The 16,847-nt window shown below is 47.5% G+C and overlaps 1 protein-coding gene across 9 annotated transcripts in view; it reads left to right on the top strand.

The window, feature by feature from the left end:
- The window catches only part of SERAC1 (serine active site containing 1), a 140,780-nt gene extending 125,855 nt beyond the window's left edge, over positions 1-14,925 (top strand). For 8 of the 9 annotated variants that reach the window (XM_029596668.1, XM_029596664.1, XM_029596667.1 and 5 more), the window contains 6 exons: positions 245-386; positions 1,012-1,112; positions 1,592-1,689; positions 5,407-5,589; positions 13,831-13,974; positions 14,687-14,925. In XM_029596668.1, the coding sequence (XP_029452528.1) occupies positions 245-386; positions 1,012-1,112; positions 1,592-1,689; positions 5,407-5,589; positions 13,831-13,974; positions 14,687-14,817 (799 nt within the window). In that variant the 3' untranslated portion in view covers positions 14,818-14,925. The remainder of the gene's footprint in view (positions 1-244; positions 387-1,011; positions 1,113-1,591; positions 1,690-5,406; positions 5,590-13,830; positions 13,975-14,686) is intronic. The other variant, XM_029596665.1, reaches the window with a different exon arrangement.
- The last annotated feature ends 1,922 nt before the right edge of the window (positions 14,926-16,847 follow it).

Below are 16,847 nucleotides of genomic sequence, written 5' to 3'. Positions count from 1 at the left end.
AGAGTTTAATTGTGCGTTGAGTGAAAAAGAATTTTCATGATGCACATGATGATGCACACATGATGCACATGATCCTGCTGCTAGGGGTGGGGGCCTGAACCAAAAATTAAAGGTCATGGGCCTCGAAGGCCCATCCTTGGCTGCGCCTCTGGATATAGGTCTAGTACCTTGATTTTGTTCCCATTTTAATCCAACCTCACAGTAATGTGTTTCGCATGTTTTTAATTTTTCTTCCTACTGCTAGTCAGCCCGTGAAAGCAGATGTCCTGTTTGTTCATGGTCTTTTGGGAGCAGCATTTAAAACATGGCGGCAGCAGGACAGTGATGCAGCCCTGGAGGCAGGAGCTTCCCAGGAGGAAGAAGATTATACGGCATGCTGGCCCAAGGTAAGAGCAGCCGCAGGTGGGAAATATACAACTGTGCAATGCAAAACAGGACCCACTTATGTTGCCTAAATGATTAATAATTGAGCAACCACTGGTCACTGGCTTTGTTCCTCTGGGACAGAACCAGTCCAAGGTTTTACTCTGACGTATCTGAAAGAAAGGAAAAGAAACTGGCAAGCCTAAAAAGAGTGACTGACTTTCTCTCTCACATTGTGAAGAACAGCTGGGGCCTGGATGTCCTGATGCTATGCGTTCACGTAAAGGTGCACAGGTGCTGTCCTTTGTAGTTTCACATTTCCTTTATGAAAAATTCAGCCTGCAAGGCTGCAAGATATTGTCCAGTAAGGTGAAAGTGCCCTTCAGACTTGACAGGATCAGACCCAAGAGCAATTTTCTGACCATGAGATTCCCAGGCTTGAGTTGCAAATCCCCCAGTCCCATCAGAAATTCTGTGTCCTGTTTCATGCTGCAACACCAAAAGCCAAATTGTTCATTTTCTGTCCTGTGGCTTAGCAGAAATAGTTTTTGGACGCCACAGGCACGTGCCTGTGTTGCCTATGCCTAAATGTGACCCATTGAAATGAGGCCCTGTGTATGATTTTGCGTCAATTTGCTTTTGATATAGACGTGGCTAGCAGCAGATTGCCCTGCTCTCAGAATTATATCCGTGGAGTACGATACCCACCTCAGCGACTGGAGAGCAAAGTGTCCTGAAGAGAGCTACAGGTAAACTGAGTAGTGGCAGAGGATGTGGGGAATCTCTGCACTCTCTGCCCTGTACTAGTGCCTGCTCACGTAACTCAAATGTAAAACTGTGAACTCTTGTTTAGGGAGCTGCAATGTGTATTTCTGTTGCTACTAACCTCCACAGCACCCATGATTACTGTCAGCAAGACAGTCACTCTTGTGCCTACTTTTCTATTTACATTTGACTTCTTGCCATGTATGATCATACTGTAATTTTGAAAATAAGAATAAGACTATGCTTCCAAACTCTAAGCACCGGTCAAAATGAATCCCCTGGTTCAGAGCTGATGACATCACTGTTGTAATGTGTGTGAGATGAGTGCAGAAAAGGAAGCTGTGAGATCCCCCTGACTGTACGTCAGCTTCTTCAGCTTGGGTCGCACCATGCTTTGCATGTTTCTGAGGACGTTTTATGTGTGTGAGCACTCTTCGCTTTCCATGTCTGTCTTCATTGGCAGGAAATCCATCGCATACAGGAGCAATGAGCTGCTGAGAAAGCTGAAAGATGCAGGCGTCGGGGACAGGCCAATAATATGGGTGTCACACAGCATGGGAGGTAAGCCCTTGCTCTTCAGCCTAGAACAATTTGCCACAGATCACACTTATGAGAGAACTGCGAATGCCAGCTTTAACAGCCTGTTCAGTTCAGACATGCTATTGAATTTAAATACATTGGATAAAATGTTACTATTTCTACTCAAAGCAATACAGTTTACTGTAATTTAATTTCTATTCAACTGCTGTACTTTTTATTGAAATGGAAGTGCCCATTACAAATATTTCATGTTCTTGATTCACCGTGAGAGGGATTTAGGACTTTTGGTTGCAGAAAGATGCTCAATTTGCACTTGCATGTTACATTTATAGTCAATTAAATCTGATGTTAATGGGTCCATGGGCATGAACTGTACAGAAAAGAGGAGAACTAGTGATTGAATGCAATGAGATTAGGGTGAACTAGAAAATGTTCTTAAGGTATGCCATACTGGGTCAGACTAAGGGTCCATCAAGCCTACCAGGTGAATTGTCAGATTCTGATCTTACCTGCAGTGGACACCTCTTAATGACCTCAAAAGGTGTCCAGTATAGGTAGGATTAGAATCAGAGACTAACAGATTAGATAGACTACTAAACATGAAAACACTGTAATAATGAAGGATTTCAATTACCCTAATGTTCATTGGGTGAATGCCTCTTTGGGGTATGATATGGAGGTTAAGTTTCTAGACACCATAAATGACTGCTTCTTGGAACAACTGGTCTAAGAATCAATGAAAGGGGGGGGCTACATTAGATCTAGATTTCACTGGAATGCAGGATCTGCTGCAAGACATAACAGTAATGGAGCCACTAGGCAGTAGTGGTCATAATACAATCAAATTTTAGATAATTATTAGAGGAAAAATACGCAAAACTACTCCAAGGAGGATTGCTGGACCAGAGGCAGCATGGATTCACCAGGGGAAGATCCTGTCAGACAAATCTGATTTACTTTTTTGACTGGGTAACCAAGGAATTGGATCGAGGAAGAGCACTCGATGTCATCTACTTGGATTTCAGCAAAGCTTTTGATACGGTCCCGCATAGGAGACTGATCAATAAAATGAGAAGCTTAGGAGTGAGTGCCGAGGTGGTGGCCTGGATTGCAAACTGGTTGACGGACAGAAGACAATGTGTGATGGTAAATGGCACTCTCTCTGAAGAGAGAGTGGTTTTAAGCGGTGTAGCGCAAGGATCGATGTTGGGACCGGTCCTGTTCAATATCTTTGTGAGCAACATTGCAGAAGGGATAGAAGGTAAGGTTTGCCTCTTCGCGGATGACACTAAGATCTGCAACAGAGTAGACACGCCGGAAGGCGTGGAGACAATGAGACTGGATTTAAGGAAGCTGGAAGAGTGGTTGAAGATATGGCAGCTGAGATTCAATGCCAAGAAGTGCAGAGTCATGCATATGGGGAGTGGAAATCCGAATGAACTGTATTCGATGGGGGGAGAAAGGCTGATGTGCACGGAGCAGGAGAGAGACCTTGGGGTGATGGTGTCTAATGATCTGAAGTCGGGGAAACATTGTGACAAGGCGATAGCTAAAGCCAGAAGAATGCTGGGCTGCATAGAGAGAGGAATATCGAGTAAGAAAAGGGAAGTGATTATCCCCTTGTACAGGTCCTTGATGAGGCCTCACCTGGAGTACTGTGCTCAGTTCTGGAGACAGAATCTCCAAATGAACAGAGACAAGATGGAGGCGGTCCAGAGAAGGGCGACCAAAAAGGTGGAGGGTCTTCATCGAATGACTTTTGAGGAAAGATTGAAGAATCTAAATATGTACACCCTGGAGGAAAGGAGAAGCAGAGGTGATATGATACAGACTTTCAGATACTTGAAAGGTTTTAATGATCCAAAGACAACGACAAACCTTTTCCGTCGGAAAAAAATCAACAGAACCAGAGGTCACGATTTGAAGCTCCAGGAAAGAAGACTCAGTACCAATGTCAGGAAGTATTTCTTCACGGAGAAGGTGGTGGATGCCTGGAATGCCCTTCCGGCGGAAGTGGTGAAGACCAGAACTGTGAAGGACTTCAAAGGGGCGTAGGATAAACACTGTGGATCCATTACGTCTAGAGGACGTGAATGAAGAGTGGGTGGCTCGCGGGAATGACGGCTACTACCGGGAGATAAGAACCTTATTCAATAAACATACACATGGTTAATACGACTCCAACATTGCTCTAAACTTCAAAGGCAAGAGGAAATGTGGAAAAAAGGATTTGCATTCACAAAAAAGCAGGGAGTAGCTTGCTTTTTACGGCGGTTACTACCCTAAACCAAATAAGTCTGATACTTCACGCATATCCAGCAAAGCTCTCTGCTTCAACAGCAGGGGAGAAGAAAAACTGATACTTCACGCATATCCAGCATAGCTCTCTGCTTCAACTGCAGGGGAGGAAGACTGATACTTCACGCATAGCTCTCTGCTTCAATGGCAGGAGAGGAAGACCGATACTTGATGCATATCCAGCATAGCTCTCTGCTTCAATGGCAGGGGGAATGAAGAAAAGTGGATCTATATACAGACAACAACAACAAGGACTGAATTACATAGTCTGGGTAAACAAATAAGCATGGGTGTAGCTTGCTTATTGCGGCGGTTACTACCCCTAACTAATTCAGCTAGATATTTCACTTAGATGCAGTTCCAATACTGCTCTCTACATTAAGGGTGGGGGTGGAAGGGAAATAGAACCAAAAGGTTAATAAGAGCCAAGAGAAACAGATAAGTATGAGAAGAAAAAAAAAGTGTGAAGCTTGCTGGGCAGACTGGATGGGCCATTTGGTCGTCTTCTGCCGTCATTTCTATGTTTCTATGAATAAGCAGAGTTGATTTACCTGTAACAGGTGTTCTCCTAGGACAACAGGATGTTAGTCCTCATTAAACCTGCCTGCCACCCCGCAGAGTTGGGTTTCTCATTATTTCAAATTTGTATATTTCTATATTATAAGACTGAAGAGGGACCCCGTGTGGTATTGGGCATGCTGGGTATGTTCAGTGTGCCTAGTCAGTTACAGAAACTTTGACATAAGTTTTCTATGCCAGGCTCCATCCGATGATGTCACTCGTGTGAGGACTAACATCCTGCTGTCCTAGGAAAAAACCTGTTATAGGTAAGCAACTCTGCTTTTTTAAAACACATAATTACTTAGAGAATAAGGTGGCAGAATTGGTGGAAGAGCCTGTCATGGCAGCAGTCAATAGATCGTTCAGGTGTCCAACTGCAGAACTGTCTTCTACCTGCTGCTGAGCCAAGAGTGAAAAATATTTATGCTCATGTGACCTCATGCGGTTTAGTCACAGCAAAAAAGGAAGCAGGGTTTGAATTTCCCATTTAGAATCATTAGATAAGAGAACATGTGAGAAAGAGGGAATGGGAAAATAGTATGTGGGTTCTTTTTTTAAAACCAGATACAAGGAAGTTTCCCTTAAAGAAAAAGTTGTTAAAGTGCCATCCTAGTTACCTGATAGACCTCCTCTACCTTCAGGAGTGAAAGGTCCTGTGTGATTCATGAACCAAATATAAAGCACCTGAGGTTCTGTTAACATGACAATGTGTTCCTGTCTCCTTCCACTTTTCACCAAATCTCTCTTCACCACGCACACGCACAAATACGCATTCTCATTCTATCTCTTGCCATCTCTTCTCTTTCTGCAAGCAATATAACCAGGATACTAACCTCACTATGTTTCACATCACTGTATAAATGAATTTTTGTGATGCAGGTCTGTTAGTCAAAAAGATGCTATTGGATGCTTCCAGGAGCCCAGAGCTGCAAGCAATTGTGGAGAACACACGAGGAATAACTTTCTATAGTGTACCCCACCATGGCTCCCAGCTAGCAGAATATTCCGTTAGTGCACGGTATCTCCTTTTTCCCTCCGTGGAAGTGAAGGAGCTCAGTAAGGGTAGGTTCTGCATGGAAATTCTTAACCACGCTTCATATGTTTGTCAAAATACAGAATTAAAAGAAAATGACACATTTGATGTTTTATTTTAAAGTAGTACTTTAGTTATTCTATTTGCTTATATTGTAAGGTTTAAAAAATGGCTGTTAAAACTGTTTTGTGCTGTTTTTCTCCTCTTTTTTAACTTTATTTTATTTCTTTTTTATAAAGCAAAAAGGCATTCTTCTCTTGTGATGGCCGCACTAGGCACACTGAGATTTCTAGCCACTTGAGGGCTGGAAAGGAATCATAGTAACATAGTAATGACGGCAGTAAAAGACCAAAATGGTCCATCTAGTCTGCCCAACAAGCTTCCCAAGGTAGTAGCTGCCGCTTCTTGCAGGTAACCCCCATATTTCTCTTAAGGGTAGTAACTGCTGCTCCGTGCAGGTTACCCCCATGTTTCTCTTAGATTTAGCTTTTTTATTTAGTCCCATCCTCTAGCCTTTTAGGGATCCACAGTGATTTATCCCATGCCCCTTTGAAATCCTTCACAGTTTTAGTCTTCACCACTTCCTCCCTGGAGTTTCAAATCATGACCCCTAGTTCTACTAAACTGTTTTGAATGGAAAAGGTTTGTTGCCGACCATGGATCATTAAAACCTTTCAAGTATCTGAAAGTTTGAATTATATCACCCCTGCTCCTCCTTTCCTCCAGTGTATACATATTCAGGTTCTTCAATCTCTCCTCATAAGTCATTCGATGGAGACCACCCACCATTTTGGTCGCCCTTCTCTGAACCGCCTCCATCCTGTCTCTGTCTCCTTTGAGATACGGTCTCCAGAACTGAAAATAGTACTCCAGGTGAGGCCTCACCAAGGACCTGTACAAGGGGATAATCACTTCCCTTTTCTTACTCGATATTCCTCTCTCTGTGCAGCCCAGCATTCTTCTGGCTTTGGCTATCACCGTGTCACACTGCTTTGTGGACTTCAGGTTGTTAGACACTATCACCCCAAGGTCTCTCTCCTGCTCCGAGCCCTTCACCCCCCAACGCATATAGTTCTTTTGGATTACCACGCCCCAGATGCATGACTCTGCATTTCTTGGCATTGAATCCCAGCTGCCATATGTTCGACCACTCTTCCAGCTTCCTTAAATCCTGTCTCATTCTCTGTACTCCTTCCGGCATGTCCACTCTGTTGCAGATCTTAGTATCATCCGCAAATAGACAAGCTTTACCTTCTATCCCTTTTGCAATTCACTCACAAAGATGTTGAACAGAACTGGTCCCAACACCAATCCCTGTGGCACTCCACTTAACACCATTCTCTCTTCAGAGTAGGCTCTATTTACCATTCCCTGTACGTACCAGGATCAGTCCAGGACACCTGGGTTGTGACTCCGCACCAGTAGATGGAGACAGATTAAAACTTGTGGGCGGAGCCATATATAAGCCTCTGTGCCAGTCACAGCCCCTCAGTCTTACTCTGTCTCCAGTAGATGGTGCAGGTCCAGTCACAGCCCTTCCTGACCTGATTCTGGTGTTTGTCAGGTTTGGTTTTTTGAATTAGTTTTTTGTTAGGTCTATTTGTTCTGGGCTAAATTGGGTTTCCTTTTAATTCTTTCCCGGTTGCCCTGCCTCCCAGGGGAGTTGAGAGGTCCTGAGGGGACTACCCTCCCCCGGTCGAGGCCGCTGCCAGGGTTGAGGACCCGGCTGAGCTAGTGGCAGCGTCAGGGGTGACACCAGGGAGCCTGGTTCACTCACCCCTGCAGGAAATAGGGCTTTCAGAACCAGGGACAGCGCTTTTTTCTGTAAAAAAAAAAAAGTTTTACTTTTATTTTTTTGCGGCTCTCTGTTCCTTGGCGTTGCCGTTCCGTTTCGGTCGGTGGGGGGCGTCGCCTGAAGGGGGGAGGTCGCCGAATTGCGCCGTTTTGATTAGTTTGAATTTTTTTCCTCTGAGGTGAATTTTCTGTTCGCGTCTCTGTTTTCCCGCGTTCGCCGGCATGCCTCGCGGTTCGCAGTGCAGGGCCTGCGGCTCGGCGCGCGCGCGTCTCTCCCGGGACAGCCTTTGTTCGGCTTGTGTCCCGGGTGATGAGGGCACCTCAGCAGCACCTCGGAGAGCTCAGTCCCGGGTCGCGCGATCGCCGCCGCCGCGAGGTGGGGGCCCCTCTGTCACTCCTCAGGAGCTGTTCCCGCTTAGCGCGGGAGTGGCAGCCATTTTGGCCACGGGCCGGGAAATTTCCAGAGAGACAGTGGGGGCTTCGTCTCTACCTCCAGCGCTTTCCCCGCAGCGTGACAAAGCGAGGGAGGTCCCCTCGGAGGGGATTCGGTCCCCGGGGGACTCGAGTAGCGATTCAGCGGGTTCCGGAGAATTTTCTGAGGCCTTTGCGCTGTTACTGCGCAAAGTCCTCAGATATAAGCGCAGCAAGCGCATACGGGGGGATGTCTCGCGTACTGCTATCCGCAAGTCCCCGCCTCGGAAAAAGAAGGCCAGGAAGGGTGCGGAGATCGCCCAGAGTTCGTCCCGAGGGAAGCGGCTTCCCCGGGGGCTGCCGCAGGAATCGGATTCCGAGGATTCCCCCGGGACGGATACGGAGGCCTCCGAAGAGCCCCTGATGGGGGCCGGGACGGCAGCACCGGATGCAACGGCACAGCCTAGTGCAGGGAAAGGTGCACAGGCCTTAGACGGGGATGACCCCAAGGTGGTGCGGCTATTCCGCAGAGAGGAACTGTCACCTCTCATCCCAGCCATTCTCCAGGAGCTGGGGATTGAGGCTCCCCCAGTGGTGGTCCGCCAGGAGGCGAACATGGATCCCGTTTTGCTCGGCCTCACAGGGCCGGCGGTCGCCTTCCCTTTTCATTTCTCATCCACGGATATCCTCTTCAAGGAATGGGATACTCCGGAGCTGGGTTTGAAAGTCAGCAAAGCCATGGATAAGCTCTACCCTTTACCGGAGGAGGCGTTGGAACTCCTCAGACTCCCGAAGGTGGATGCGGCGGTCTCCGCTGTCACGAAGAGGTCTACCATCCCGGTCATGGGAGCAACAGCCCTCCGGGATATTCAGGACCGAAAGTTGGAGGTTCAACTCAAAAAGATTTTTGAGGTTTCCGCCCTAGGAGTACGAGCTGCCATTTGCACGAACTTTGCTATGCGTGCTAGTCTGCGCTGGGCCCAAGTATTGCACGCTAATGCGGATCTCTCTCCGGAGGAGGCTTCCCAAGCAGATAGGTTGGAAGCGGCTATTGCATATGGGGCTGATGCGCTCCATGATCTTTTACGCACTTCAGCTAGGTCCATGGTAGCAGCGGTGTCGGCACGCCGTCTTCTTTGGCTACGCAACTGGGCGGCGGATGGTTCGTCCAAGGCTCACCTCGGGGCGTTACCCTTTAAAGGGAAATTGCTGTTCGGAAAGGAGTTAGATGACTTAATGGTTTCTCTAGGTGAGAACCGAGCGTTTAAGCTGCCAGAGGATAGGGCCCGGGCGCGCTCTTCTTTTTCCAGCAGAGCTCGTTTCCGAGGATCCCGAAAATCCAGGCCACAAAGATCCACCGGGTCCTCTTATAGACCGTCCTCTTCTCGGAACACTCACTGGCAGCAGTCCTTTCGAGGCAAACGTTTTGGCAGGCAAGGAGGAGCCCCGTCGGGTGCGGGGTCCAAGCCTTCGCAATGAAGTTCGGCCGGCCCATCCCTCCTTGCGTCCTCAGCACGTTGTCCCAAACGTGGGGGCGCGTCTATCCTTGTTCCTCGAGGAATGGGCCAGCATTACGTCGGATCAGTGGGTCCTCAATGTGATAAGACACGGTTACGAGTTAGATTTTGCTCGCATCCCAGTGGACAAATTCCTGGTCTCGCCCTGCAAAGATCCCAAGAAGAAAGCGGCGGTGCTAGATACCATTCGAAGACTAGAAAGCTTGGGGGCCATCTCTCCGGTTCCGGCCGATCAGTACGGCAAGGGCCGTTATTCCATTTACTTCATAGTTCCCAAGAAAGATGGCACTTTCCGACCCATTCTGGATCTCAAAGGAGTCAACAGATGCCTTCGGGTCCCTCACTTCAAGATGGAGACCATTCGTTCGGTGATTGCGTCAGTGCGGCCAGGAGAATTCCTTGCGTCACTAGATCTCACAGAAGCATACCTTCATGTGGGCATCCAACCAGCGTTCCAGCGGTTCCTACGGTTTTGCATTCTGGGAAGACACTTCCAGTTCCGGGCTCTTCCGTTCGGCCTGGCGACAGCGCCTCGGACATTCACGAAAGTGATGGTGGTGGTGGCGGCGCACTTACGTCGGGAAGGCCTCCTGGTTCACCCTTACCTCAACGATTGGCTGATTCGGGCGAAGTCAGAGAGCTTGTGTCGGCAGGCGGTAGCCAAGGTGCTTCAATTCTTGCAGTCCCTGGGCTGGGTGGTCAACTACAACAAGAGTCATCTGGAACCCACTCAGTCCTTGGAGTATCTAGGAGCCGTCTTCGACACAAAACGAGGCAGAGTGATTCTCTCTCAGGAACGGATATGCAAATTACAGTCTCAGGTGCGACGGCTTTTGTCTCAGCACCGTCCGCGAGTCTGCGATTACCTGACAGTTCTCGGATCTATGGCCTCCACGCTGGCGTTAGTCCCTTGGGCATTCGCTCACCTACGGCCGCTGCAGTTTTCATTGCTTTCCCGCTGGAAACCGATTTCAGAGGAATTTTATCTTCCACTGCATCTCGACAGTCAGGCGCGCTCCAGCCTGAGCTGGTGGCTGGACTCCAAACATCTCTCCTGTGGAGTATCTCTTCTCCTTCCCAACTGGACAGTGGTGACCACAGATGCCAGTCTTTCCGGTTGGGGTGCAGTCTGCCAAGGGAAATCGGTTCAAGGTCTGTGGTCAGAAGATCAGACCCGGTGGTCTATCAACCGCCTAGAGTCCAGGGCGGTCCGTCTGGCATTGCAAGCTTTTCTACCCCTCGTACGAGGAAAGGCGATCCGAGTATTGTCGGACAACGCTACCACCGTGGCTTACATCAATCGCCAGGGCGGGACGAAAAGCCCTCAAGTAGCGGAGGAAGCGCGTTCCTTGATGGCCTGGGCAGAGCGGCATCTCAGCGATCTCGCTGCGTCTCACATAGCAGGAGTCGACAATGTCCAGGCGGACTTCCTCAGCCGGCACCACCTGGATCCGGGAGAGTGGGAGCTGGCGGAAGAAGCGTTTCTTCTCATTTGCAGGACTTGGGGAACGCCCCACATGGACCTGATGGCCACGTGGCACAACTCAAAAGCTCCGAGATTTTTCAGTCGTCGACGAGAAAGAGGAGCAGAAGGGGTCGACGCGTTAGCTCTTCCCTGGCCAGCGGAGGTGCTACTGTATGTGTTCCCACCGTGGCCCATGATCGGCAAAATCCTGCGGCGCATAGAATTGCACCCGTCCAACGTGATCATGGTGGCGCCGGAATGGCCGCGCCGTCCGTGGTTTGCGGATCTGATCCAATTGTCGGTGGCGCCGCCCCTTCGTCTACAGGGGTTTCCGGGGCTCCTTCGTCAGGGCCCCGTCTGTTTAGAGGATGCGGATCACTTCTGTCTCGCGGCATGGCTTTTGAGAGGAATCGTTTGAAGCGCAAAGGTTACTCAGATGCGGTAGTTGCCACATTGCTGAGATCCAGGAAGCAGTCTACATCTCTGGCTTATGTTAGAGTCTGGGTAGTTTTTGAAGAGTGGTGCGTAGAGCGGGGTCTGGATCCCACTTCCGCTACTATTCCTGATATTTTGGCTTTTCTCCAGGCTGGGCTGGCCAAAGGTTTAGCATGCAGTTCCCTACGGGTCCAAGTGTCGGCGCTTGGTTGTTTGCGTGGTAAAGTCAGGGGAGTCTCCCTGGCTCTCCACCCTGATATTTCCCGTTTTCTTAGGGGAGCGAAACACCTCCGTCCTCCTTTGCGGTTCCCTTGTCCATCTTGGAACCTCAACTGGGTGCTCTCGGCCTTATGCTCAGCTCCGTTTGAGCCTCTTAAGCGGTCTACGATCAAAGATCTCACGTTGAAGACTGTATTCCTGATAGCGATTGCGTCCGCTCGTCGAGTTTCCGAGTTGCAGGCTTTGTCCTGTAGGGAGCCCTTCTTGCGCATTTCCGATTCGGGGGTTTCCTTGCGGACCGTTCCATCTTTTCTGCCTAAGGTCGTATCGGCTTTTCATTTGAATCAATCAGTTGAACTTCCTTCTTTTGCGGTAGGGGAGTCTTCTGACCCGAAATCAAGGGACTTGAGAAAGCTAGATGTGCGGAGGTCTCTTCTTCGCTATCTAGAGGTCACAAATTCTTTTCGGTTGACGGATCATCTGTTTGTGTTGACATCGGGTCCAAAGAAAGGTTCTGCTGCGTCCCGCACGACGATCGCCCGTTGGCTCAAGGAGGCCATTGGTTCCGCGTACATTTTGCGCGGTAAATCACCGCCGGTGGATCTTCGTGCTCATTCAACGAGGTCTCATGCTGCGTCTTGGGCGGAATTTTCTCAGGTATCGCCTCAAGAGATTTGTAGGGCGGCTACCTGGAAATCGTTGCATACATTCATTAAACATTACCGGTTGGATGTTCAGGCTGCTCATGCTGGGGGATTTGGAGAGAGGGTACTCCGAGCGGGACTCTCTGCTTCCCACCCTCGGTAACTTAGCTCTGGTACATCCCAGGTGTCCTGGACTGATCCTGGTACGTACAGGGAAAGGAAAATTAGTTTCTTACCTGATAATTTTCGTTCCTGTAGTACCAAGGATCAGTCCAGGATCCCGCCCGCAGTATTGCGCTATAGTAACGGAGAGTCCGCTCATTGTTGTTTTTTAATACGCTGACCCCTTGTTTTGTTCGCTCTCCCGGTTGGGGAGTCTGTTTTCCTGTAGGGGTGTTGTAGTTGTTTTTTGGTTTTCTTAGTGAATTTCTATAGTTAGCTATGTTGGCTTTTGGATTTTCTACTTTGACATTACGTATGACTGAGGGGCTGTGACTGGCACAGGGGCTTATATATGGCTCCGCCCACAAGTTTTAATCTGTCTCCATCTACTGGTGCGGAGTCACAACCCAGGTGTCCTGGACTGATCCTTGGTACTACAGGAACGAAAATTATCAGGTAAGAAACTAATTTTCCTTCACCTGTTGTCTTCTATCCGTTAACCAGTCTGTAATCCACATCAACACCTTGGAGCTGACTCCCAAGCTTCTCATTTTGTTGATGAGTCTTCTGTGTGGGACTGAATCAAAAGTTTTACTAAAATCCAAGTAAATTACATCGAGTGCTCTTCCCTGATCCAGTTCTTTAGTCACCCCATGGCAGATCATTTCAGTGCTTTCTTTGGCAAAAGCTTCGCCCCTATAGTTCCTAGCCATTGTTTTCCCTTGCCTTGCAGCCTGAGCAAACCACTCCCATACCCCAGTAGGAGTCTTCTCCATGGTTCATGTTGTCAATCCAAGGAGAACATCATGAGGGCAATTTTCAAATGTCCTCTTTGATTTTCCCCATAGACTTTGCATCAGTTCTGCTTTTTCTGCAGATTCTTTTTCCCTTGAAATTCAGTGCTCTTTGGGATTTTGAAAATGCAAAACTGTGCATGTTGCCCTCCCCACCCCTGGAAATGCCTCCACTCAATGCGGATAAAAGTATATGCATTGTGGAACAAGTCGCGTACTTTTATCCATGGGGAGGGAGTGCAGTTTTTAGAAAGCTATCTTATTCAGGTAACTAGCCATTGAATATTTTGAATATTACCTTTTATCCATGGGAAAGAGGGACAGACGGTGGAGAGGCTAACGGCATAAGGTAGTGGACACGTCCAAGAGCTGTGTCGTGGGAAGCCCTGGTGTGAGTCCTCTGTCTACCATTCATTGTATGAGCAAGTGACTTAGCTTCAGCCCCAATGTATGCAAATATCTCATGCAGATTCATAGTGGATAGTCTTAATGGTATGTTGGCAGGCTGCCAAAACCATGTTGAGAACCCCAGCACAATATAAATAGTAAATCTGAGTAGTTGTAGGAAACATTTATTTTTACATTTTATAGAATACCAGCTGTTGGCACAGACCCGGACTCCACCAATAAGGCTAGTGAAATTCAATACTTAAGCTTTTTATAATCATATGACTGTATTCAAAGCCTTTAATGTAGTCGCACTCACTTTTTACACTCAGTACTTTGCATCAAGAAGAGCAAAGGTAGTTTGGATTAATAGTCGTAGAAAGCCTTCTAATGGCTTAAGTCATCATAACAGGCATCGCATTGTCTCTTCTTGCTTTTCAAGATTCTCCAGCACTGAAAAAATTGAATGATGAGTTTCTGACATTAACCAAGGACAAGAACTTGAAAGTGCTGAGTTTTGCAGAAACATTACCAACACGAATAGGCAGCATGGTGAAACTGCATGTTGTACCCATGGACTCAGCAGGTACCTAAAGCATCCCTTGTTCCATTATTGATACATATTATACGAACAATAATAAAGCAGCTTTCACTGCTGCAAACGGAATGGGTAGGGTTTGCACCAATAATCAAAGCAAAACTATAAAGATAATATTGCAAAAGGTAAAAGGACTCACTGAGATCTGGGCCAGCTTTTTTCTGCGGGTACATTTTCTGGCCAAAACTGTGCATGTTATTGCCTCCCCCTGACCTTATCCTGCTTGTGGGAACACCTCTAAACAATGCAAGTAAAATTATGTGAGGTGCTGGCAATTTTCAAAAAGCCCATTTCCACGGGTAAAATGCTGTTTTACCAGCACCCATGTTTTTGAATATTTCCCTCATTATGTAGAGCCTTAATGACCTTTAAGGCCATAATTTGTTGCTTTTTCTTTGGGATATGCCTCTGTCCCGCACTTTGCGTTCCCTTATCAGTCTGCTTTGCTGCTTGAGGTGCCTCTGCCTGTCACTCTGTGGTGAGCAGACAGCAGCACAAGCCTTGACGTCATAAAGCCTTGAGATGCCAATGGCTGTCAGAGAATGTGAATCTGGCTGTGTATGGACGATGTCTAACGGACACATTTGCCAGGCATTGTGTTGACCAATGCAACATGGCACCCAGGGCTAATTTAAGGCTGGCCGAGCTATTGTTTCCTAGATTATGACATCGCTTCATTAACCCTTTGCTTCTCTTTCAGATTTGGGCATAGGAGACCTGATTCCTGTGGAGGTTAATCATCTGAATAGCTGTAAGCCAAAGAAGAAGGATTCCTTCATCTACAGACGCACTTTACAGTTTATACGTGATGCTTTAGCAGCAGACCTTTGAAGCTAAAGAGCCTGTGCTGCTTTCCTTTCAGCTTGATGTTCAGCTGCCAGATCTGTGGATCATGAAAAACATATTGTACTCTGATACAAATAAAAAATGCTAGAATCACTCCAGGCTGTATTCCTAGGAAGTCTGGTCAGAACCGATGCAAATGAATAGAATTTATTACCCTGCAAACCAGACGGAAGGAGTGGGCCATTGTGAGTTCTGTGTGCTCAGGGGTTCCTCAGGTCAGCAGAAGCCAAACCACTGAAACTGCAGGCACCCAAACTACCTATCTTTCTACACAAAAGTATGAAAATGAGAATTTTAAGAGCATCAGTCTGCCTTTCTCTGGTTTTCTAATTATGGTTCTCTAAAGAATACCAGGCTTGGCACACTTCCATGAATGAGAAAAAGAATAATTGGTTTTATGTTAGTTAAAAGGTCGCAGAAAAGAGCCATCAAAATAGGAACCAGGAGCTATGTTTTTCTCTCCAGTGGCATTTGGATACCTCATGTGCTGGTGACGTAGAGGAGAGAGAAGAAGCAGTGCAGGTGAGTTCAGCCTGAGAAGAGGCCCCCATTCCAGCCCTTAGTCGGCAGGAGAGCTCAGGACTCCCAGAACAAACAGTTGCAGAAGGGAGGGAACCTAAAAAGTGAAGAAACGAGGTTGGAAAGGTTTTATTAAAACAACTTGTCATCATTCTGTTACTTACAGAGGTCAGTATTCAAGGGGTTTGTCAGTGTAACTTTTGCAGTTATCCAGACCAAACACTGGATTTTATTATTTCCACCAATCAAGTGCACACAATTTCCCCAGATAAAGAAGGTGGTGCTGGGGGTGAGCCAGAGCGGGGCTAAAGTGTAACCGGTGAGCACAGATATTGAGTGTGCACCAGCTAAAGCCGCCATGCAAGTAAATGTCTGCTTGTACTGAGCTCCTCCAAGTAAAGTTATGCATGTAACTTTATCCAAGAATATTCATCGGCAGACTTGTGCGCATAAATCCAGCTGCAGAGTTGGATAAAGTTAGCCCATAACTTTACCTGGATACATTTGCAGCTCCTCGCCTTACCGAAATAGACTCCAGCACTGCTGAAGTGCAGCGCTGGACAAGCAGATAAAAGAGAGAATCCCTGCACCACGGAGCTTAGAATCTAAGCAAGAAACCCAGAGCAGACAGATCAGAAGCAACAAGCCCCATGCTGTGTGCTTAAAGAGAGCGGGGGAAAGCCTTAGGAGGTAACCAGTATTCTGTATGTAAAGTGACAAAAGGTTGGTCTGTCTTATCTGAAGCCAGAGCCTGGGTACTACAGCTGCTGTGGCACTGCTGCCGCGTAGGAACTGAGCAGGCTGAAACGTGACGGCAGAGAGAGACCCTGCAGCCACACCTCCTGCTCAGCTCTTCAGCCCCCTCTTCACTCCCTCAGAGACCCTTTTTGCTTGTCCCATGCTTTCTTGAATTCATATACTGTCCTTTTCTCCACCACGAGGCTGTTCCATGCTTTCACCACCCTTTCGTGTAAGAAATATTTCCCAAGATTACTCCTGAGTCTATCCACTTTCACCCTCATTCCAGAGCATCCTTTCTGTTTATTGATCCCTTGGCGGTATTGGAGTAGGGGAGATATGTGTCTATCATATCTCCCCTATTCTGCCTTTCCTCTAGGCTGTACATGTTCAGATCTTTAAGTCTCTCCCCATCTGTTTTATAACTAAGACTACTGAGATTTTAGTAGCCACCTCTGGACTGACTCCATCTGGTTCATATCCTTTTGCAGGTTCAGTCTCCAGCATTGTAAATCTCCCTTCTACATGTAAAAAGTAATAATAGTGGTGAGTTACATAACTTATACATATCTCATTACATAAAGCAATGCATACCGTAAATTTAAAGAAAGGTTACTCTTTGCCAGCTCCTCAGGCTTGTGAATGATGATATGGTCTATTCTTCCAGTCCTAAATTCACCCCAATCCTTGCACTGATCCACACCCCTCATTTCTAAGAAAAGTAGGACTTCAAGTCTATGCATGCACTGGGCAAAGCT

Source organism: Rhinatrema bivittatum, chromosome 3 (genome assembly GCF_901001135.1).
Source record: "Rhinatrema bivittatum chromosome 3, aRhiBiv1.1, whole genome shotgun sequence".
In the NCBI taxonomy this organism is placed as follows: Eukaryota; Metazoa; Chordata; class Amphibia; order Gymnophiona; family Rhinatrematidae; genus Rhinatrema; species Rhinatrema bivittatum.
The sequence above is the reverse complement of the archived record's forward strand: the minus strand, read 5'-3'. Positions and strand labels throughout refer to the sequence as shown.